Here is a 22595-nt window from a genome sequence, read left to right as displayed (position 1 = left end):
TTCCATATAAAAATTGTATATATATTTAATCGTATTTTCAAGTAATCTTCTTTTTTATATCAAAATTCAAGCTTGCAATTACTGAAGATTGTTCACGTATTCTATTTTTTATGACAAAATCAATTTTTTTAATTTATATATATAAGTTTAAATTCTTAAATTTTACAATAAGACTATGTTTCATTTATGTAGAAGGTAACAAAAAATGTTGGACAAATTGTAATTATTGTTTCTATTTATAGTATTAACGAGACTTCGTAAAGTAGAATATAATTTTCACATTCCACGTGAAGATTTTTTATAGAAGTACAAAAGTAATATGGGCTTGCATTTTTGATGTTCGTGTCCTGCCAAAACCGCAATGCAATTATTCACAAACCAATAATATACTAGCATCTGCACGATGATTGAATAAGGTTTCATATCTGGTCGCATACCGAAAGAAAGACTACTTGAAATGTAAAGAAATAAAATGCAGTAAGTTTTCGTTGTCATTAACGGTTGTAGGCGAATTCTAATAAATGTCAGTACAAATTGAATGATGAAGAAAAAAAAGTGAAGCATCATTTGTGTGCAAATGACAAAAAAAAGAAATAAGAAGTTGATATTGACGACACGTATTTTTGGCAATACAATTTTAAATAACATATTTAAATTAACAATATAGCTGTAGTTAGAATGTTAGTAAATAAATTTTGTTCTAATATTTTCTTGATGACTGAAAGTTTATACATATATGTATGTGTGTGTATATATAAATATATATATATATATATAATGCATATATTTATATGAATAACATTAATTTTGACGAAGATATAAGGATAATGATTATCTACTGGCGTAATTTGTAGAACAAATGTTTATTATTGCTTCTTATGCTATTATTAGGTAGTGAACTATAAAGAAGAATATTGTACATCAATAAAATTGATCATTTGAAAATAAAATATATTGATAACTTCTGTACCATGATGTTAGCAAACTATTATTTCTATTATTAACAGTAAATAAATACAAAAACAATTACATATTAAATAATTATTGAACTTTTTAATTTATCATTTTCTAATTTTAACAAATTTATTAATAAAGTTTAGTTTGTATTACTTCATTATTTAAAAATATGCCTAAATATGTAGTTACCATCTATATATAATTAATCTCATTTTTAGATAGTGTAGTCATCTTATTTCATTTATTACAGAATATTAAATGTAATTATATTATTAATATATATAAATTATAATCGCCAGAGTCAACATGTTCAAGAAATCCATATGTTCATATATATCTACTTATAACATATATTTTGGAACTTTCTTTATTAAATATTATATTACGTTGTGAAATACTAACCCTTAAAGGTTATCATGAATAAAATTTCACCTTATGTAAATTTTGTTTTAATATAATCCCATAAGTGTACCATCGAAATTATTTGTAACTACTACAAATAATAATTTTTTTACTCTTCATCTAATATCAAATAACGGTAACAATAATTAATTACATTTATTTGACTTCATTGATTTCTAACGTAAAAAATCTAGGGTACAATTTCATCCAAGATAAAGTTAAGGTCATTTCCTTCCATGATAGATGATATCTTGCAAAGATTATACTTATGCATACATATAAACATGTGCTAACAAAATAAATAGTGCATATGTATGTATTCATATGGATCAATGCACTAAGTTGCAAATAGGTAAATATAGACATGTATGTCATGTAAGTACCTATATGTATGCGCAGAACATGACGCACGTAAGTACATATGTGTTTCACATATACATATATGGATACATATGTTTCTGAAAAATATATGATTCATACATTATGATATTATACATTGGAGATACTTAAAATTATCGTATAATGCTATTAAAATAATTATGAAGTTATAAATTCCATAACAAATACGTTTATTCGTCAGATGCTGACAAATCGCGAACGGTGTTACGAAATAACAGCCAATCCTGTGTATCTGAATACGGTGCTGCCGCCTATCTTTTACAAAACCAAACTACGTTTCTGAAAAAGCATTAACCGACACATAAGTCTATTACCCGTAGAACGAAGGAGTTTGGTGGAGGTCCTGTATAATAAACCGATTGAATAGCAGGTACATTTCTTTGGTTTTGTCATTGAATAAACATAATAAATTAAATATTCATTTTTTCGTTTATATGCATTGTTTATAAGTAATTCTTTTTGTTGTGAGAAAGGTTATAGCAGTTCATGGTATACAAATTTCTTATATATTACATATCAATGCTACATGCACGCTTGTCGCCATTTTGTTTATTGTGTCTGCTTTTGGAGGGAAACCGGATCTTAATTTATTTTTATTAACTCATTCTTTTTGAAAACTTGATTTTGTAATACAATTTGATATATTTTCAAGCTAACTTATAGTAATTAAAAGGGATTTGGTATTTTTATAAAAGAGAATTACACGTTAATCTTTTTTCCAGCAGATTTGTAATTTATTTTATTATTTTTTATTTTTTACTCATGATTTATAATGAATACTAATTAGTTTTGTATTACTTCAAGGTGAGCAATGGCGCGTACCAAGCAAACTGCACGTAAGTCAACAGGAGGTAAAGCTCCCAGGAAGCAACTTGCAACTAAAGCTGCACGTAAAAGTGCACCATCTACGGGAGGTGTAAAAAAACCACATCGTTACAGGTAAAAAATGTTCTCTGAAATTTTCACTTGTAATGCCATAATTAACAATGGATTGTAATTCTAATTATGCATTTTATTTACTAGGCCTGGTACTGTAGCTCTCAGAGAAATCAGAAGATACCAGAAATCGACTGAGCTATTGATCAGAAAATTACCATTTCAACGTTTAGTTCGTGAAATTGCACAGGATTTCAAGACAGATTTGCGATTCCAGAGTGCTGCAATTGGAGCATTGCAAGAAGCTTCTGAAGCATATTTAGTTGGATTGTTTGAAGACACAAACTTATGTGCAATTCACGCTAAACGCGTTACGATAATGCCTAAAGATATTCAATTGGCCAGACGAATTCGCGGTGAACGCGCTTAAATTGTTCATATTTCAGATTCTTTAATGTCTTTCTTTTTTCAAATTCATATTGTTTTCATATTTGAATGTTCTTAAAATCAAATTCATTGTAGCTTAGTTTCTTTCTTATAAGCCATTATAATAACTAAGTAATTACACTGCCAAGTTCTATAAGCTCTGATATGCAGAGATTAAGGATATGTAACCATCATCATATCAAATAGTTTAGCCGAAAACATATATCATTTAAATATAAACGATATACGGAAGGCACAAAGCGGAGTATGTAGCTCATAACAAATAGTAATAGTACTTTGCATAATTCATATTTTATTATTATATATAACAATAAGTAACGTACGCGATACATAAGCAGTATAACAATATGTAGATTTGATATTTTATAGAAAAAGTCAGTTATATTCGCTACCGTATTTACTTCGTGGTTAATACACTTTCTATATACAATTTTCTATATTGATGTTAAGTTAGATCATAAATTAAATTAAATTTATAATATATAATATAGTTATTATGTGCAAGTAAATATATGTAGTAACATTTCACGAAGAAAAGTCAAGTGCTATTGGATTATGTATGAGAAGTGTCATGTTATCTACATGTTGTTAATTGTATTTACATGATTAGGTTATCAAAATTGATTTGCACGTATATACCTCATTTTTATAAATTAACAAATCTATCACCATAAAATTACATGTCATTATTAATTAGGTTATTATTTTAATAATTATAATGATAGTAATAAAAAAACGCAATTCATAACACTAAATTAATGTAAATGATCTATAAAATTTTTTAATAAACTTAACTTTAATTGTTTTCCTGACGAAATGAAATCATTTTTTAAATATATTTTCCCGATTAGAATCAAAATCTATAACTACAATTATTTGTCAAAAAAGTATTTTTTAAACAAATTTGTTTCACAAAAAATTCGTAAACGTAAATCTTTATTGCTATTGTTATCAATTATCGAATACATGACATTGGTACGATCGGTAATTATAAGGATTACGTCATCAATGTAAATATCATTTTATATTTATATCAGTATTTTATTGTTTTTTGAAACGAATATTAGTATAACATATGTTTTATAAACGTACAATGGAAAATGCAAAAGACATCAGAAATTCATCGATGTATATCATTAATAACAATTAATATCTGATATTGTGTTTATATTTACAAAATATTTTTGGTACAATGGAAGTGTAATTCAGGTCACAATACCACAAAAAATCAAGAAACTTATTAATATAATTGACTTTAGTACAGTTCAATTTCCGCCGTTAAGTTCAATTGACAAAAGCGCCAAAATTCAATAATTTCGCCAGCTCGACATCGCTCTATATCGCTTGATATCACTCGACATTGTTCGAACATTATTTACGTTTAGACACACAATGGCGTCTATTTTTTCCGAACAGAAAACGTAGAAGAAGCTTCCAATGGCCAGAATAATCACACAACGTCCATTCCAAGAACATGCATTTGGAAGAGCAATAAAAAAATTACTATCTTGATAATTAGTCTAATATCAAGATAACGTGTCCTTATACATATCCTCTACAGATTTTCCATATCTTTCTGGAGGTTTCCACGAAATGACTGATTTCATTGTAGCTAGAATTACATGACAAAAGTCGCGAAACGACTCTGTGCCCAGCTCTATAAATTTCAACTCGGTTTTTGCAATCTGTTACAAGGATAACACCTCTTAATACTCTACAATGCTCATGCAAATTTTTCCCTAAAACATAAAACATATTGATTTACTTAATTTGTACAAAGAATAGGATGACAATTATTATTCGTAAAAACGAGGTTGCTGCTGTGAGTAGTATCATGTATATTACAATTGACAGGGTTCTTCACGGTTCGCACTCTAGGCGTAGGAGGCTGAACCAATCGCATGAGTTACACTATGAAGCTCAGCTGCTATCCGACATCCGATTGGATGCAGTGCACCGCGGGCTTACGTGCCTCTCGCAATTTAATTTCTAGGGGGTAGGGACAAGGGAGTCGTGACTTGGGAGAGCGTCCACTGCCATCGAAGTACAAGGAAACGGATAGTGCTAGCTCTCGCTTCTCGTAGAATTTTTCCCTTAGTTGGTATGTAAATCTGTCGAAAATCCATTTTATTTATGATCGTGTGTGATTACCGGTATCGAGGAGTGTATGGACGTAACAACGTGTTTTAAAAAGGTGTGAAAAGTGCTGGGAAACTCGAGTTATTACCTCCGAACGCGACGTACTGTCGTATTGCCTCCATTTTGCAATTGACGTTCCGTGGAGGGAATCGTTTCACGAGCCTTTCTTACAAGCGACGCTTTCAACTCGCCTCGAGTTCACCAGTGTCATTCGTCTCGTTTTATTTCATAGACTGTGATAATGTTTACCATGAAGATGAATAGGAGATTAGGGAAACAGTTGATTGTTAAGATGATACATTTTTCTGATTAGCATGGGTTTCAATCGCGTCGGTGCAAGAAGAACGAAAGTTTGTGCATTGCGCAATGCGCAGCGTTCCTCGGTGCGCGGTTCCTCCGCACGAACAGCAACGGAACGTACCCCCACCCTTTCCACCCCACCATCCTTTTAAGTCCCACTCCGAAAAGTTATAGTTTACTTCAGTTATTATCAAGCGTACCCTTTAACCCTCCAGTTCCCATAGACACCTGCAGGTGCTACTTTTTAGTTATTTTATAACATATGTGAATTGATAATTTGTAGATTCTGATGCATTCTAGTGACTTGTTTAGTATCTATTTTAATATTTTAATTTATAATATAATTGCTCTCTAGTAGTCTCAGAAAAGGTGTTTTGTGTTATCACAATGTTAAGGAAAAAGTTTGAATCTATATTATTAAGGTCTGTAAGATCACAAACTAAGGTTTGTAAGGTCTATATAATAGTATTTAGTAATATTTTTCTGATGTTTGAATTTTTATATGTATTTGAAATTTAATAGCACCAGGTGTTATCTTTGAGTATTGCGAATATTTTTTCGTTATTCAATATTTCGTCATTACATATGTCAAAATGAACTTGTAAACAATCAATTGTTTTGTATCAAAAAACATAAGAATTAACAGAATTCCCTATATTGCATTACAATCTGAACTATGGGAATTGGAGCGTTGAAATTATTTTTCTCATACTTATATATGATCAATTACAACTTTTTGTTTTGGAAAGATTATACGATTAAAACAGTATTTTCAAAATTTCCATTTAAAAGAAATTTTTATTAATCAAGGTTGTACTGTTTCAGAGTAAACAATGGCACGTACCAAGCAGACGGCTCGTAAATCAACAGGAGGTAAAGCTCCTCGTAAACAATTAGCCACAAAGGCAGCACGTAAGAGCGCACCATCTACTGGTGGAGTAAAAAAACCACATCGATACAGGTACATATTAGATAATATTTTGAGCACATATATAAATACTATATGTAATATATGTATATAATAAACTATAATTTTTAGACCTGGTACAGTAGCTCTTCGAGAAATCAGAAGATATCAAAAATCGACTGAATTGTTGATCAGAAAATTACCTTTCCAAAGATTGGTTCGTGAAATTGCACAGGATTTCAAAACTGATCTACGTTTTCAAAGTGCTGCAATTGGAGCTTTACAGGAAGCATCGGAAGCATACTTGGTTGGTTTATTTGAAGACACAAATTTGTGCGCTATCCACGCGAAACGTGTTACAATCATGCCCAAGGATATTCAGCTGGCTCGACGAATTCGCGGCGAGCGTGCTTAAACAATATGTAATTCCCATACATACCATTTACTACTATTATTATTATCATTCGTAACAGTTGTGAATGAAACATTTTCATTCCAAACTACATATTATGTTGTACTCCATAACAGTGTACAAGTTATGACATGATCATCCTTTATAGTATGTATCTAAACTTCAGATTTCTGGAAAACTAGATACAAAAATTGGTATAATCTGTTTTTGATATGTAGGTAGTTCTCATCCTTTGGTATTACTGTACAAACGTAGAAAGTATGTTATTTCTTCGAGAAGTTATCAGCTACAAATCCTTTAATTTCATTCACATCTTTTTTGTCATTTTGCACTTTACAATGTAAGAATACTTATAAAAAGAGCGATAAAAAAAGTCTAAACCGGAAGGTAAATGATCGTGATAAAAGACAAGTGAAATTGTTAATTCTTCTAAAAGTACTCTTAAGATTGAGTAAGATCGAAAATGTTTAGTTTCTCATTACAGTTTTATTATATTCGTCATCATTATCATTATTGATAAAATACTTAGTGAAATATGCATTAGAGAGTAAGGCAGTTTCTTTGTAGGAATTCAATGTAGTGTTTACCATTCTAGAACTCTGGTTGTATGAAAATTACATAAGGTATTTCAATCAGTCAACTATTCATTGTTCGTGTAAAGATAAACGTTTCATAAATAAATCTTCAAAATAATACTAACTTACCTTTTTTTATCTTGTTAAGAAATATGCACTGTTACTTAAGATAGATTAGGTTCTAGGAACATTAATCCTACATCAATTGAGAGATAGTTTACAATATTTTTATTTTACAAATATTTCATTTTATACTTTTACAAATTTATATTACAAATATTGCGTAATTTGTTACAATTTCTCATTCGAAAATTCAGTTCCCAGTTAATTAGCGCAAATTGGTAATATTTGTTGTATTTGAATATAATATTCCATTTCTCAATTTTTATTTTATATATTAAGCGAAACCTACAAATTAATAATTTTCGATTCACCCGATAATATAATCGAATGCGTTAAATTTTTAGTTGTATTAGTATGATTCTACTTCATACAAATATCTCAGAACTTGAAGCTATTTATAATTATACAGTGGCTTAAAGCACATAATTATACAGAAATAAATAATTAAATAGCTTTTACACATTTTAAAGTATAAAATTGAATTATTTTACGACATAAGAGGATATCTTTTTGTTATTAAAAAATAGACATATGTATATAAGTACCTAAATATATATATATATATAAATATCTAACTTCCATAAAAGCTAAATTTTGCACTAGTGTTACAATATCATTTCTAACATAGCTGAAGTTTTAATTGTGCTAGAAACTATACATTCAAAACTGGAGCTCACAAATTGTTTATTTAAAGGAAGATACTTAGGCAAAATTTGATTGCTAGTTATTTTTCAGATAAAATTTTATAAATATACTTCTTTTTTCAATAACTAGAACATTATTTTTATGATAAGAAACAGATTACATTTAAGAAAGTTGCATAATTGGAAAATTTAAATATTTTCATAAAAAACACATATTCAAACATAAGTTGAAGGCATTGGCAAGATACGAATATGTAAACATAATAATATAAAATACATAATAACAAAAATAATGGATCTTCTAAAAATACACAATATACAGAATAGGTAGTTTTTTCTGGTTACTGTTACAATGAAATGTTAGTAATTCTGACAAAAAGAATTTTTCAAACTAAAATTTCTTATAGTCTGTTTGTGAAGTAATAAAGAAACAAATATAAATTTTACGATATAATAATCTTTTGATAAAAATCTTTTCCAAATTGCAAAATTTTATCTGAAAGATAACTGGTGTTCTCCCTTAATATTATTTGTGAATATCTACACAATGTAATGGTAATAATTATCTAGAATTATCACTTATCACAATGATGAATTTTATTAAATTATGATATTAATACTTACAATCTCGAATGTTTATTTACGAATTTCCTCCATAAAATATTACCAAGTATACTTCTGAACCGTGATGAAAAAGAGACAAGTAATCCTCAAAAATTGCAAACTTCTTGTAAAAGGCAATTAAATAATTAAATTAAATAGTTTTCTTTGTATCTTATAGAAATTTGTAATAAATTAATGAGTGAGATTTTTTTTAATTAAAATAACACGAATTAGTAGTCATACGAATATAATGCATAAATTTATTATTGGAATATTATCCGTTGTTTATAATCGAATGTGGTTGCTGTTGCCAGAGGCAAAACCTCGAACTTGCCGTCTAGTCCTAATTACAAAAAATCCAATATGCTTTCGTTATCTCTTTACGGTTGGAAACATTGTTTATAAACATTTAAGTGTAATAAACAAATATGTTTATTTAAACCAGCATTTCCCAATCTTATTCTAAAAGTATTTCATGCAATATAATACTTAGATACTTCAGAAATGTTTCTTTTTTGTTTTAAATTGCTTATGTCTTACCTAACATTCTTTGATTATTTTGTTTAACAAATTAAATTATACACAACTAATGGTGAGAGAAGAAGCGGAGCAAATGATTGAGAAATGCTGCATATGAATAGAATGCCGTTTATGAATAGTGCATAAACTGTACAACATGCGTATGAAAGGTACCTTGAATAATAATTCAATGAGGCTCGCTTTCTTTTTTTCAAAATGTGTGTTCAAGATGTGTCTTATTTACATTAAATATTTGATGTTAATACATAACTTGAATGAAACAAAGACGAGATGTAAGTTCTATATTGTGCAGATTTAATATAATATAAGCAGTTTGATATAAAAAATATTCTGGTCAATTTTATTGTATACAATTTGTGAACATTACTGACAAGAAATACAAGAAAATGATACATAAATATCATGCAGGGCAACATGTTATGAATGCAAAAAAGTTTGTTAATTGATATTTCTTTGTTTTACATTACAGAGAATAAATTATAGACATCAATTTAAAAGCTGAATTTTCAAAGAGTATTATTCCAATTCAACATTAAAATTTTAGTAGATTTTAGAGCCATGAATTTTTTACATATCACACAATTTTTTTACTAACACTTTTTCAGAAACAAGATATTTTAGTAACAAATTAGTCATTATAATTGATGTTACACATTTTACATCAGTTCGTCTTATAATCTACAAAAATGTTTTAATTTCATTGCACAAATCATTACTTTTAAGAAGTATATACAGTTACTATATACAACTATATATATACTATGGAATATTTAAGTTTTTTAACTTATTTCCATGTTGGTGATATATAAAATTCAGTAATTACTTCTATTAAAATCTAGTAGCTTTTGAAAAGATTTTTTTTTGAAAGAACTTAATAATATCAGGGATACTTAAATTACGTTTATTTTATAATGTATGAAAAAATTAAAAATAGAAGATCATTACTAAAACTCACATTCATTTCAATTTACAAAGATAGACTTTAATTTTGGAAGCTAAATTCTGTAATGCAATTAATTCGAAAATCTTGGTCTTTAAAAATTATTTTTGGTATATCTATAACATGTATGTATACAATAGTAAGTGCTTCTATTGGTCTTACATATCATACAAATATTCTACATACATTTAGTACGTATGTGGAACTATTTGAAATAGACATTAATTTGATTAAAGATCTTAATAACCATGTTAAAATTTTTCATAATTTGTTATAAAAAAATACAGGATTAAATAAAGAAGCATACTTTAAATTAACTTAATGTATTTTACAAATACATTACATGTACTTTAAAATACTCTAAAATTACTTGAAGCTTTTTTTTTAAATCTGATTATTAAGATCTCAACAGATTACAATAAAAGTATATTGTACTTTTTAAATCACAAAGGAAAGCTAGACAGTTAATTGTAAGCCTGTTATATTAGACATACATTTAAATTAACATATAATAAACGATAATGTTGAGTTATGGAATCAGAAAGAATTATTAAATGATATTAAAGGAAATGAAATTAATATGAAAGCTCTTGAAATTTAGCTTACTTTCTAATATCATATTCATTAATTTTGATCGCTTTATCTGAGGATATTACTAACAACTAGACATACAGAACGATTTACACATACAGACATAAAACAACAAGATGCTCCATTTTAATTAGTAGCATAAGCAATAAAACGAGCTGTTCGAAGTGTGATGCAGTCTTCTTAATAATTTGAACATTTATAACAACTAAAAAGCTACAGAATTGGGATCATGAAAAGCTATCATTATCTATAAATTCGTAAATTAAATGTTCACAAGAAGCACTACGTAACTAAAAGTAGACATAAAGCTAATAATAAGTACAGTTGATTTAGTACGACTATCATGTATCATTTTAAACAATATCATTTTAAATCACCTCATTAAAGAAAATATTCGTACAAAACACTTATTAATTTTTTTCAACATTCATTCTCGGATGTTTGATACATGATATTTCTTGCTTTGAATACACGCAGTGCATAACATTATAAAAACAATGACGTTTTAAAATTATAATATTGTTCTAATGTTACCTGTAAAGATCACGAACGGCTTGATCCTCTCGAGATGGATTTTGACATGTATTTAACTTATTCTCCAACGCCTAAATGATCAAACATTTGTTGTTAAATGAAATATTATCATTCTTCTTAAAAATATCGTTATTTACCCTTATTCAAAATATTAAGGGCTTTTTAGAGTTGGTGATACTAGTTACATGGGAGACAATTAAAGCAGGAAGCAAGGAACCGTGTGTGATGTGTACAGAAAAAACATAATAGAAAGCAAAAGAAATCAAATAAAGACCTGTACACACAAAACTTGATCAGCACTTGGTTGATCTAGGTTGTTGCCGTATACAATGAGTAGGTATGTGAACCTGGACGGATGGTAAATCAGTAGGTGTAGTGGAAATTGTTTTTTTCCCACCCGGACAAGTGCACTTTACCCTTCTACAGTCCATGCAGATCCACCTGTCAAGCTACCAAAACACCAGCTACATCACACTACCAGTATCATCAACTGATGATTAAAAAATCTTATAAGTATTTCATATAAAATAAATCTGGTGCTTAGACAAAATCAAAAGGGAAATAAACCATACAAATTAAAACAGTTGCCAGTGCAAAACACAATATTTACGGCAACTAAAATATAATGTTTAAAACTCAAAGATACACAAGCCATGCTTTAAGCTATTCTTGTACGTCAAAAACGCTTTTGAAACAAAAGCACTGTAATATATATATAGAAAATAATGACTATACTTACACCAACTTTTCTCATAAGGTCACCAATCATATTCATTGCTAATATTCTTGTGCATGGTGCCAGTGGCGAATTCACATTATTATTATTATTATTATTATTGTTGTTGTTTCCAGTTACACCACCTACAACTCTGTTTCCAACTAATTGCAAACAGGAAAAAAGATACAAATTACTACAGACACTCACTGATAAGATATCAAAATAAGAAGTAAAGATACTATACTATGATAATTCAGTACAAAAAAAAAGTATGTATTTGAAGTATAATATTTAAAAACTAAAATAAAGAACAAGTTTGTTAAAATAATTTTTATTTCATTGATAACAATATCATATATATAGATATATATATACAGAAAGATGAAATTAATTAAAGCATATAAAGATATATTAATCAAGCACAAATGTTAGACCAATCTTTTGTTTAGTCAACCTTAAATACCGATAAATAAGCAAATTCAGTTATCATAAAAGAAAAAAATGTCAAGTGGTTACAAAAAATATACATTACATTAAAAAGTTAATTAGATTAAAATTTTTTGTCTGTTATCCATTTAACGTGTTAGAGATAAGTACTATTTTTGCTGATTATTATCCTTAATAATGATAAGGATCAGCTTTTAGGCCCAAAGCAAAACATGCGCTTAGTTTTACGAAGAGTATTATGGATCTTACTTTTTAATGGCGAAGTTGCTGTATTATTTGGAGGTATAGATTGTGGTACTATTGGGCTACTAGGCGACATATGTGTTTCCAATTCGACTTGAAGTTTATTACTATCAACATGATTACGAACTCTATCAGCTGACTTATCATTGTCTGGTTGATGCCTTTCTTGAACTTGAATTTCCTGTTTTAAATCTGTAATGAATGAATTATTAGAAACGATTTAATCATCAATTATCCAAATAAATTAGTTATTCGACCTCTAATTTCATCCATTAATCTCTGTACTATAACTTTCAGAGCTTCCTTTTCGTCAAGTTCTGATTCTAACAAAGCATTCTTTTCAATGGCAGAATTAAGTTTGGCTTCGATCTCCTCCTCTGTTACCCTATTTATTCTACAAAATTAAGATGAGTAGAATACATATTATATTAAATATTCTACATTTACTTAGCAGATGTAAAAATAACAATCTAATTTTCAAATACCTATGAGCTCTTTCCAAGTCGTCATTTTTTTGTTCTAATTCCCTTATGTATTTTAATAAATGGTCATGTTGAGTCTGTAAGTCCTGAGCTTTCCCTTGAAACATTGCACAGTCTGCTGTTTGTTGATCTAATCTTGTTCTTAATTGTTCAACTTCAGTGGCTAGTCTTGTGTTTCGTTGTCGTAATTCCCTGTTATTCTTTTCTGCTTGTTCTAAGGATGCTTCCAGTTCTTTCTCTAAGAGCTGTGAATTTTCTTGAAATTCCTCCAACTCTCTTTCTATATCCTCTTTCCTGTAATATTACAATAAGATTTATTAAACGTATTGACCAAAGACTAACTACGAGACTAATTTTTTTATAAAATTAATATTTATGAAGAAGCATTTGTGAAGAAGCATACGAGTCTCTGAGAAGTCAAACTAATTTATTGTTTATTAATTTCTTAATAACTGTTTAACTTTTAAAAAACAAATTATTGATCTTCATAAATTTATTTGTTCTAAAAGTAACATAAATAATAGTGAATTGTAAGGTAAATTGTAAAAAACGATATTTGTAACCATCACTTTTTTATACTTTTAAATTCATGGAGTTTTAAATGTATCTTCTGAACAACTCATCATATATAATACATATATACATACATACATATATAATTTTATTCTATAGTTTTCAATGAATATATAATAATACACTGCATTTTTAATACACAGAAATGTAAAAATAATTTACCTTCTATGTATCTGGTGAGCAAGTTCCATCCAATATTGAACTTCATCATCTTTAGACACAAACTGTGGTGGATCAATGTCCATCATTTTAACAATATTCTGATTTTGTCCAATATCTTAATTAACCTTGAATGTTAAACACAGCTCTAAATCCTTCTATTTCATTAATGAGACGATAGCATCCTATACAATAAAACAAATTTACATTACACATACATAGGCTTAAAATACCAAAAATCCATATACAAAAAATATTACAGTCAAAAATACAAATCACAAAATAAATTAAACTTTTGAATAACGTACAAGAATTACAGTGACAATGTCGGTGAAAGTTGCATTCGCTCGAGAAAAAATATTTTATTACTACGCGTATCTTACGTATCTACACACTTCGAACGCGATGTCAAACTAACCTATTATTACCAAGTAGATAACGATCACGAGACGATAAAGAACAGCTATATGCAATTCTACGACGCGCATAATAATCAAAAAAGAGTTCAGAAGATTAAACAGCGGGTCGTGTTACGCATAATAAGAACGAGATTGAAATTAATGCGTGAGAAATGGAAAATCGTGTAGGGACACTTACGTGTATCGTTGGGAGAGGGATAAGGCGAATGAAAATGGTCCAGTCCAGTGTAAATAAAGCTGTGATGCGATCGAATTGAATCTAGTGAACGAGATATTCTCTAAGAAACTAAATGAAAAAATGTACAACCATCGATGATGTGTAGGCGCATTAAATGAAGTTGTCTCAAGATGCATACATATAAATACGGGGACCTTGAGAAAGCGTTTAGCAGGTGAAATGTAGAGTGTATGCCGCGTGTGACACAAATGTCATTACCACAATTATGACTCACTAAGTCGAGATGATAAGGTAGAGAGAAATAATAATTGATCTTGTCACGGTTCTTCGTTGTTCACTGTGAATAGATCGTGTCAGAATCATTTGATAGATCGATCGTTGATCGATCATTAACACTTTAGTCACCATTTACATTTACAACTGAATTTATAGTTCCATTATCTATTTATATTTATGACCGAATTTGTGTTTCCAGTGAATCGGAGATTTCGTAAGTGAAGAAAACGTGGAAAAGTTTACATTGACAATCGCAACATAGAGATAGTAGATAGAAAAAGAAACAATTGTGGTTGTGTATCTACTTTCCACCACGGGTTCGATGCGTTCGATTCGTTCGATCACATTCACACGACTACGACGTAGTGAGGTGGCGTTCGCGAGGTAACAGGTTACAAGATACGAATGTATTCGATATAGTGGCGCTGAAAAAATACGGAGTGGCAGTTTTTAAAAAAAGTGGTATGTTTTAAATCCAAAATGAGATAAAAAGAAAATTTGAAGTTAATATTTTGTAAAAAAGGTTGGTAAAGAAGAATAGAAATAAAAGAATGAGGAGAAACTCGCTGTACCTATTCTAAAGGTTCTATTTTTGTCTAATATTAAAGTTTACGAAATCTAAAGTCACATATAAAAACTTGACTAGCGCAAATATGATTATTTCAGAATTTAACAAGTAACCGTGGTAATTAGATACTCGAGATGCTAATGACAATGATCCTAGGTTCAATAACGAATCCGCGGTCAGCGGGATAACAAAATGCGCTTTTCCCAAAGCCCAAGTTGTACTCAACTTGCTTGTCTACGGTACAAGTATTATTAAACCAACTCTTTGTTAAAACGTAGAATGTTCACTGAGCGTAAAGACGCTATGTAGCGTCCATATTAGAGGGAGACGATTAGAGAAGGATGCTAGCCGCCCTTGAGGGAAAATTTGCTAGCGGGAAGTGTGACGTCAATAACCTTAAGGACCCACCATAAACTTAAACTTTTAGTTTATTAACTCTGTAAGTGTTATTGGTTTATGGACGGTCCTTGAAATAGTCCTTAGGTTTATTATACGTTCGTACAAATTACGAGGGAAAAGCGGGTATTTACCTAACGGGAAAGGGCACACCCACACCGAGCTTTCCTCCGTAATAATACGAGAACATCTCGGGACTGAAATTACAAACTCTTATCAGTCAACATCTCTCAGATCAGTCGCGCAAACTATGCTTATAAAGTTGTATTATTTAATAAAGTTCGATAGAAAAGAAATATAAAGTTGTGCTACGGCTCAACCTTCGTGTCTTTAAAACCTAAGCCTTAATTTTACGTGACAGGCGACTGGTTGTCGCCTGGAGTCCAAGCTCATTATCACAAATCTCGAACAAATACAATCGGATTGAATGACGACAATTGCCTAATGACGGCTATGGTAGAATCTAGATGAAAGTGTTAAGGGATTTTCCCAAAATTCCAAAGGGAAGGCTCTGTTGTCCATATATATATATATATATGTCGGAGATGAAAGGTATATATATATATACCCAGGTTTTATGGCGGGTCCTCGGGCTAGCGGTACTCGTGTCGTGCAAGTGCCTCAACCTTGGGTATTCATTGTCTGAGGGACTCGTTGGAATGTTTTACTGCCCGGTACTTTCTGTAATGGGGGTCATACTATCGCTCTATACCTTTGCTAGACAAAGCGCCCGTCCCGTCGACCGCGGCTACGTTGGGCGAAGGGCCGTCGCTCCGAGCCAAAGCTCACCATCACCAATCTCGAACGATTACAATCGGATTAGCTAACTGCCATCGTTTGACTACAGCTATAGTAGACCCTGGAGTACACTGTTGCTGGACTATCCCAAGTTCTAGGTGTTCCGATGTTCTTCCCTTTCCGACATATATATATATATACACCACTTAGGCAAAGGGGGTGAAATATGCGACAAGGATGGTGAGACGTGGTCAGACGATACGAACGCCATTTCTTGGAAACAATGCAGAAATAAAGTTTTATGTATATACTACATATTTGATAATTATAATAATTAAATAATTGATATATGTTAAATAATTGCGGAAAGTCCTTTACCTTCTTATTGCCTTTGACCTTAATGATCCTTTCTGCTAATTTTCTTAAGTAGTAATTATCCAAACTAATTACCAAATGTTAAAGGCCAAATGTTTAACCAAAAAGTATTCCAAGAATAGTCTCTCTATTGCCTTTAAGTACGTCCTATTCCAACTCAATTAGTTATACATTACTGGTAACACCTTTAAAAATAAAAGTAGCTTTTTGTATCATCATGAATTTTATTAAGTAATTCTTCAATTGAAGTTACGAATAGCTATAAATCTTCTTGTTATCTTGAAATAAAAATAAAGATGAATTTAACAAATTTTAGACAAACTAAAAGTTACTTACATTATAAAAGATAATCATCTTATTTTAAAGTCTTAAAGAAGAGCTGATAAGTTTCATTTGAAACATCTTAAAAATTGGTAATAAATAATTATATAATAACAGTATAAATAATAATATAATACTATTTTAAAAGAAAATTTGTAACAATTAGTTCAAAGATCATTAACCATAATGGGAAGGGTGAAACAGTTAGCGCTGCTTATTTAAAATAATAATTTATTCTGTTTCATCAAATTTTCATCAAATTATACGAATTTCTCGTCAAAGACAAGAAAACGAAAAACGTCCCGCATATTGTTTCATATATTTTGTTTCATATACGTTATACACTTGTATATATTTTATATACAAAATAAATGTTATACATATACATACATACAATAAATATTTTATAAAATACATTGTTGGTATTATATTACCATGTAGAAATTAAATGTAAAAGAATAAATTAAAGTTTATATAAATAGTTTATAAGAATCAGTTAACAAATATATTGTATTACACGCTTATAACATTAGTTAGGTAAGATAGATTAATAGTCGCGAAAATATTATTAAATTTTAACTTTTATATAGTATGTATATTATAAAAAGACTTTAATACACGTTCAATGAAAGTTAATCAAGTGATTAATTATTTAATAGTCTGCTCAGCATTTCTAGAACTACCAACTCTTAAAAAATAGCCTTAAATTAGTTGTAAGTTTGAACAATTCATCTGTCCTAGTCTCACACTATTTATCTCTTCTATTGTCGTTCATATCGTCCGTCCTTGTCGCACACTGTCACTCGTTCTTTCTACTATCGTCTGTATCGTCTGTCTTTGTTGCAAACTGTCCATCTTTCTTTCTATTGTTGTTTCCATCATCTGTCCTTGTCGCACATTGATGTCTTCCTTGTTCCACTCACGCCCTACTCTGTTCTTGCACTGATGCTTTCCTTGCTACACCAATCTATGTGCTGCCATCTAGCACGAGCGGTAGGAACCGTAACTTGGTGTATCCAGCAGTAGATGGCGATATATTAGACGTTCGTAGACAAGAAAAGCATCATTCTGCGACAAGGACAGAGTAAGGCCCGAGTGGAATAAGGAAAGCATCAATGTGTGACGAGGATAGATGAAATGAACGATAGTAGGAGAGATAGGCAGTGTAGGACTAGGACAGATGAATTATTCAAACTTACAACTAATCTAATCTTAAACAGGTATAATAGGTTGCGTTATAGTCCCTCGTACGACACTCCTCATTAAAGGATTGGTATCGGTAATTTTAGAAATACTGTGCAGGCTGTTAATTAATTAATCACTTGATTAACTTTTATTGAACGTTTATGAAGATCTTTTTATAATACACCAGTAACAAGAGTATTGCGATTCTACAATATTTTCGCGATTACTAGCTTTTCTAATTTTCCAGTAATTAACAAACAAATATCTCATAAACGTTATGCACAAACATATTGCCATTAATTGTGTTGCAATAATGTTAGTTGTATATAATCGACGGCAGCTTTAAAGATGCAAATTATCTGTATTATGTCACCAGATTTGTTAACAAATTCATTAATTAAAGTTGGGAATGCTTATAAATCTTTTTCTTTTCTTGTACAGAGAGGAAAACGCAGCTGAGTTAATTAAAAAGTTTTAAAGGAACTAGAAATCACTTACATTATAAAAGATAAGGTCATTTTCTTCTTATTTTCAAGGAAAGTTGTTAAGTTTTACCTATCATATGTCTGAAAAAGGATAGTTATTAACTATATAATAATAGTATAAGTAATAGTATAACACTATTTTAAAAGATATCGTTTAATAATTAGTTTAGGTATCGTTAACTAAAATGGAAAAGGAAAGGCGGTAAGAGCTGTTGATTTAGAACAATAATTTATTTTGCAGAGAACTAACTTATCGACTAACTAAGCCTAGTGGACAGATTATTGTATTTGCTGCCTTTAAATAATAATTGCAGCTTATAATATCGATCAAAGTCAGTTAAACAATAGTTAATCGTTAAAAATTAAACAAAATTAGAACATGGAAAAGAAAATGAAAATGATGATAAACAATGTACTCAGTATAATACATTAGTTATATATTGTTATAAGTATTCTCGAATTCTGTACGTCAAGTATTCCAAGGCTGCAGAAATAATGTCAATAATTTTTGGTTCCCAAAAGTTTAACCTTAAGAACAATAGTGAAATGTAGATTTAAACACTTTGGTGGTTTTCATTCATTTAATATGATTGAAGTTAGGCATTAGCATGATACAACTTGAAGAACTGTAAGATAGTGACATCAGATATTTCTGAAATAAAAATTTCTTTTCCTATGTTCATTATTTCAAAAACTTATTTCTTTATCTATTACTTTTATTGTTTAGCAATATGATACGTAATTAATTGAGATAAAATATTTGGCAATAATTTTGTTTAAAATGAAGCATATATTCTCTTTCTCTTATCCAGTTTCGAATTTGGTACTGTAATCGATTCCTGTTAACTCGAACGTTTGTACGTCAGAAATTTTCAAAGATAAAATATGTTGAATAATTTTCTGTCACATTTGTGATGACAACGTATTAAAGTTTGAAAAATAGATTCAGTATGTCTTGTAATATTTGTCAAACGAAATTTTCCTTCTTCACAAGAGAAGTAAGTTATCATTTTTGTTAATAGAATCGCTTGCAATTTATAGGTTAAGTTGTACCATATCATCACATCATTTCTTGCACATAGCTTTTTTAGTTAGTTTAATCTGATTATCAGAAATTAGAATAGCTTTTAACTTTTCTTTCCATTATGTTTCATTGTTCTGATATTACTTAGGTTGCTTGCCCCGGCTGTGGTTTTTCATGTTGCAGTAAGTGCCTCAAATATAAATGTAATATTCCAGATAAAGGGGTGAAAAAGGTCTGTGGACGTTGCTTTAATAAATATAATTTTACAAGTACCTCAAGCTTTAATAATAATATCGAAATGAATGGCCACGAAGAACCAATGGCTCCAGTGGACATTACAAAAAAGTAATATATTCTTCAAAGATAAGCATGAAAATATTTGTAATTACAGTTACCATAGAAAACTTTTATGTATATATTACATATGTTTGATAAAACATTTTAAAATTCCATTATAATTGTAACAAGACACTACTGTCATGATTATATTGGTCAAACATATATAATTAAATATATAATAACCAATATGTATAAGATGTATAATATATTTATTTATAAATTTCTGCAAGTATTCAAATACTTTTGTGAATAATTATAAGTAAAATAATGTAATATGCTTGATTCATATAGACTGGACTTGTTGGAGAACCCTGTGAAGCCTCCTATTGTAATGTACAAACATACAAATCATTGGGATAGATTTAAAACTGGGTTAGAACCAGCTGATCAAGAGATAGTTGAAAGATTAAGAAAATTGAAGGAGGAAGACAAAACTACAGCTTTAAGTGTAGATGAGATAAAACGGAGATTAGCATTGCTAAAGGATGAAGACCCAGATGTTAGGCAGCACAGAATAAATGTACGTTAATATGTAATAAAAGAATACCATAAAATTATTGTGTTCTAAGTATAATCGAAACAAATGTATTATTCTTTGTAGATGCAGCAAGTAGATACCAGAACAGACCAACAGAAAACAGACGATTTAATACAGGAATATTTGAATCAATTGGAACTATCCTCGGGCAGCGATTCGGTTAGCGAAATTCAAGCAAGGCTAAGATCACTACAAGGCATTAGTGAAAAACCTATAGAAGTATAAAATCAATAATAAGCAATAAGTTTGTACGATGAACAATAGTATAAGCAAATTTCTGTTGTTTTAGCATTCAGCTAATGATGACAATGATGATGAGAAACACGTAACAAAGAAATTAATTGGGAAAGCTTTGGCAGAAGCAGAATTGGAGAAAAAATATGAGAAAGACTTAGAAGAGGATGAATTGGAAGAAATGGAACTCGAGGTATGTGAAACTGATTTTTATGGATAAATATGTACATACAGTGTTCTGATTAAAATTTAACAAACAGGAGGCAAAACATACTGATGACGAAGATGAAAAACCTAGCTGCGTAATGTGTGAACAAACTAAAGATTTACAGCGGTGTTTAGGTTGTCACGGCGATCTATATTGTCCTGTATGCTTTGAAGATAATCACGATGATTTGGAGTTGAAAATGCACAAAAGAGAACCAGCAACAAGACGCAATCAATTTTAAATGGGATAGTTAGAAACTTTAGAGAAACGCTTCGCAATGATTCACGTATAGTTTCATTGCTAAAAACACTTTCTGTATAATTTTTACAAACAATACTTATAACCAGCATCGTCACCTGCGATTTTGATAACGGAATACTGTCATTTAAATAGAAGCATTCCTCGCAAAGTACACTTACACATAAAATAAATAATACATAATTATAGTAAGCTGTAAGTTTAAAGCCAAGATTGTGATTGTATTAATGCGTGTCATTAAAAATTATTGTTGCATTACATCTACTTTCATAGTAAATAATTTTATAACAATCTCAGTTTGACAGATTTGATAACAGATATTCACGCTTTTGCTAAAAAACAAATTAATCTTCAAGAACAACAAATTATTTGTTCATATAGCGAACTCTTCCTTTATTAATTTCACCACAAACAAAGTTGTTGAGTAAATAAATACATGGACTTCAATTAGGTTTATAGCTTGCTGTCGATATTTAAATTCATTAATTCTCAATATTATACATATTAATCGATCTCTCGATGTTTAAAAATGTTTGAACTTTCTATATAGGATAGTGATTCATTCTAGATTGGAATTTGTTTTAGTAGCTTGTTACAATTCTTTCTGCTTATTCTAAGAATATTATCTTTTTGGTTTAAATGCCAAAGTGAACTCACCGATCCAGACTAGATGTCAGTAAAGACGCTTACTGACATCCTCACGGGGATTTCCCGAAGGTGGTCTCTGTCGCGGCGCAAAAACTTTCTTTTCTCAAAGTCTAAGCAGGCCTGCTATTTTTAGATGACATGTACGCATCTATCGTGCCAAGATTTCAACCACGTTCGGTTACTAACGAAGAAACCATTTGTTCTTCTTTCCGTCCAGTTTGTTTAACAGTGTAATCTATCTTTAAATATTTTTTCTTCTTTAAATTCTTATTATTTAAAAATTGTCATGAATAATTAATTAAAACGGCTTGATATTTTTAAGTCAAATAAATTTAATTGTATAATTGTAAGAAATTGATATGAACAATGTTTTTTAAAATTTATATATGTATGC

The 22595-nt window shown here is 29.7% G+C and overlaps 4 protein-coding genes and 1 long non-coding RNA gene across 10 annotated transcripts; 3 read left to right on the top strand and 2 right to left on the bottom strand.

Moving 5' to 3' along the window:
• The first annotated feature begins 1960 nt into the window (after nucleotides 1–1960).
• Nucleotides 1961–3903, top strand: LOC126873319 (histone H3.3A). Its single transcript, XM_050634056.1, has 3 exons — nucleotides 1961–2128; nucleotides 2563–2697; nucleotides 2782–3903. Exons 2-3 carry the CDS (start codon nucleotides 2570–2572, stop codon nucleotides 3062–3064), a joined length of 411 nt encoding a protein of 136 aa, XP_050490013.1. The 5' UTR covers nucleotides 1961–2128; nucleotides 2563–2569; the 3' UTR covers nucleotides 3065–3903.
• A 313-nt stretch (nucleotides 3904–4216) lies between these two features.
• On the bottom strand, nucleotides 4217–5074 carry LOC126873321 (uncharacterized). The gene is made up of 2 exons (XR_007692375.1): nucleotides 4927–5074; nucleotides 4217–4820 (listed from the first exon to the last, which is right to left on the bottom strand). It is a non-coding gene; the product is annotated as an uncharacterized LOC126873321 (long non-coding RNA).
• Nucleotides 5023–7538, top strand: LOC126873318 (histone H3.3A). Its single transcript, XM_050634055.1, has 3 exons — nucleotides 5023–5182; nucleotides 6346–6481; nucleotides 6560–7538. Exons 2-3 carry the CDS (start codon nucleotides 6354–6356, stop codon nucleotides 6840–6842), a joined length of 411 nt encoding a protein of 136 aa, XP_050490012.1. The 5' UTR covers nucleotides 5023–5182; nucleotides 6346–6353; the 3' UTR covers nucleotides 6843–7538.
• An 81-nt stretch (nucleotides 7539–7619) lies between these two features.
• LOC126873316 (nuclear distribution protein nudE-like 1) lies at nucleotides 7620–15251 on the bottom strand. Of its 6 annotated transcripts, none has more exons than XR_007692371.1 (9): nucleotides 14803–15251; nucleotides 14015–14196; nucleotides 13283–13573; nucleotides 13055–13191; nucleotides 12804–12989; nucleotides 12129–12268; nucleotides 11664–11838; nucleotides 11390–11460; nucleotides 9015–9127 (listed from the first exon to the last, which is right to left on the bottom strand). XR_007692371.1 is itself a non-coding variant. In XM_050634053.1 (8 exons), the coding sequence occupies exons 2-8, from the start codon at nucleotides 14098–14100 to the stop codon at nucleotides 9070–9072; spliced, it is 969 nt and encodes a 322-aa protein (XP_050490010.1). In that variant the 5' UTR covers nucleotides 14101–14196; nucleotides 14883–15249; the 3' UTR covers nucleotides 7620–9069. The 6 variants fall into 6 exon arrangements, 1 of the variants encoding a protein (XP_050490010.1); XR_007692373.1 differs by having other exon boundaries at nucleotides 14867–15251; XR_007692369.1 differs by having other exon boundaries at nucleotides 14883–15251.
• A 3853-nt stretch (nucleotides 15252–19104) lies between these two features.
• LOC126873317 (abscission/NoCut checkpoint regulator) lies at nucleotides 19105–22004 on the top strand. The gene is made up of 6 exons (XM_050634054.1): nucleotides 19105–19950; nucleotides 20125–20321; nucleotides 20607–20835; nucleotides 20917–21072; nucleotides 21143–21280; nucleotides 21348–22004. The coding sequence occupies exons 1-6, from the start codon at nucleotides 19903–19905 to the stop codon at nucleotides 21534–21536; spliced, it is 957 nt and encodes a 318-aa protein (XP_050490011.1). The 5' UTR covers nucleotides 19105–19902; the 3' UTR covers nucleotides 21537–22004.
• Nucleotides 22005–22595: the final 591 nt, after the last annotated feature.

The sequence above is a fragment of the Bombus huntii genome, chromosome 14, assembly GCF_024542735.1.
Source record: "Bombus huntii isolate Logan2020A chromosome 14, iyBomHunt1.1, whole genome shotgun sequence".
Lineage (NCBI taxonomy): Eukaryota > Metazoa > Arthropoda > Insecta > Hymenoptera > Apidae > Bombus > Bombus huntii.
The sequence above is the reverse complement of the archived record's forward strand: the minus strand, read 5'-3'. Positions and strand labels throughout refer to the sequence as shown.

Excerpts from the sequence above, each read along its gene's own strand:
- LOC126873319 (XM_050634056.1), top strand. The coding sequence starts at position 2,570 with ATGGCGCGTACCAAGCAAACTGCACGTAAGTCAACAGGAGGTAAAGCT. Across the intron at positions 2,698-2,781 it reads AAAAAACCACATCGTTACAG|GCCTGGTACTGTAGCTCTCA; the intron begins GTAAAAAATGTT and ends TTTATTTACTAG.
- LOC126873318 (XM_050634055.1), top strand. The coding sequence starts at position 6,354 with ATGGCACGTACCAAGCAGACGGCTCGTAAATCAACAGGAGGTAAAGCT. Across the intron at positions 6,482-6,559 it reads AAAAAACCACATCGATACAG|ACCTGGTACAGTAGCTCTTC; the intron begins GTACATATTAGA and ends TATAATTTTTAG.
- LOC126873316 (XM_050634053.1), bottom strand. The coding sequence starts at position 14,100 with ATGATGGACATTGATCCACCACAGTTTGTGTCTAAAGATGATGAAGTT. Across the intron at positions 13,192-13,282 it reads GACTTGGAAAGAGCTCATAG|AATAAATAGGGTAACAGAGG; the intron begins GTATTTGAAAAT and ends TTAATTTTGTAG. Across the intron at positions 11,461-12,128 it reads ACCTTATGAGAAAAGTTGGT|GCGTTGGAGAATAAGTTAAA; the intron begins GTAAGTATAGTC and ends TTGATCATTTAG.
- LOC126873317 (XM_050634054.1), top strand. The coding sequence starts at position 19,903 with ATGTCTTGTAATATTTGTCAAACGAAATTTTCCTTCTTCACAAGAGAA. Across the intron at positions 20,322-20,606 it reads CCAGTGGACATTACAAAAAA|ACTGGACTTGTTGGAGAACC; the intron begins GTAATATATTCT and ends TGATTCATATAG. Across the intron at positions 20,836-20,916 it reads TTAGGCAGCACAGAATAAAT|ATGCAGCAAGTAGATACCAG; the intron begins GTACGTTAATAT and ends TATTCTTTGTAG.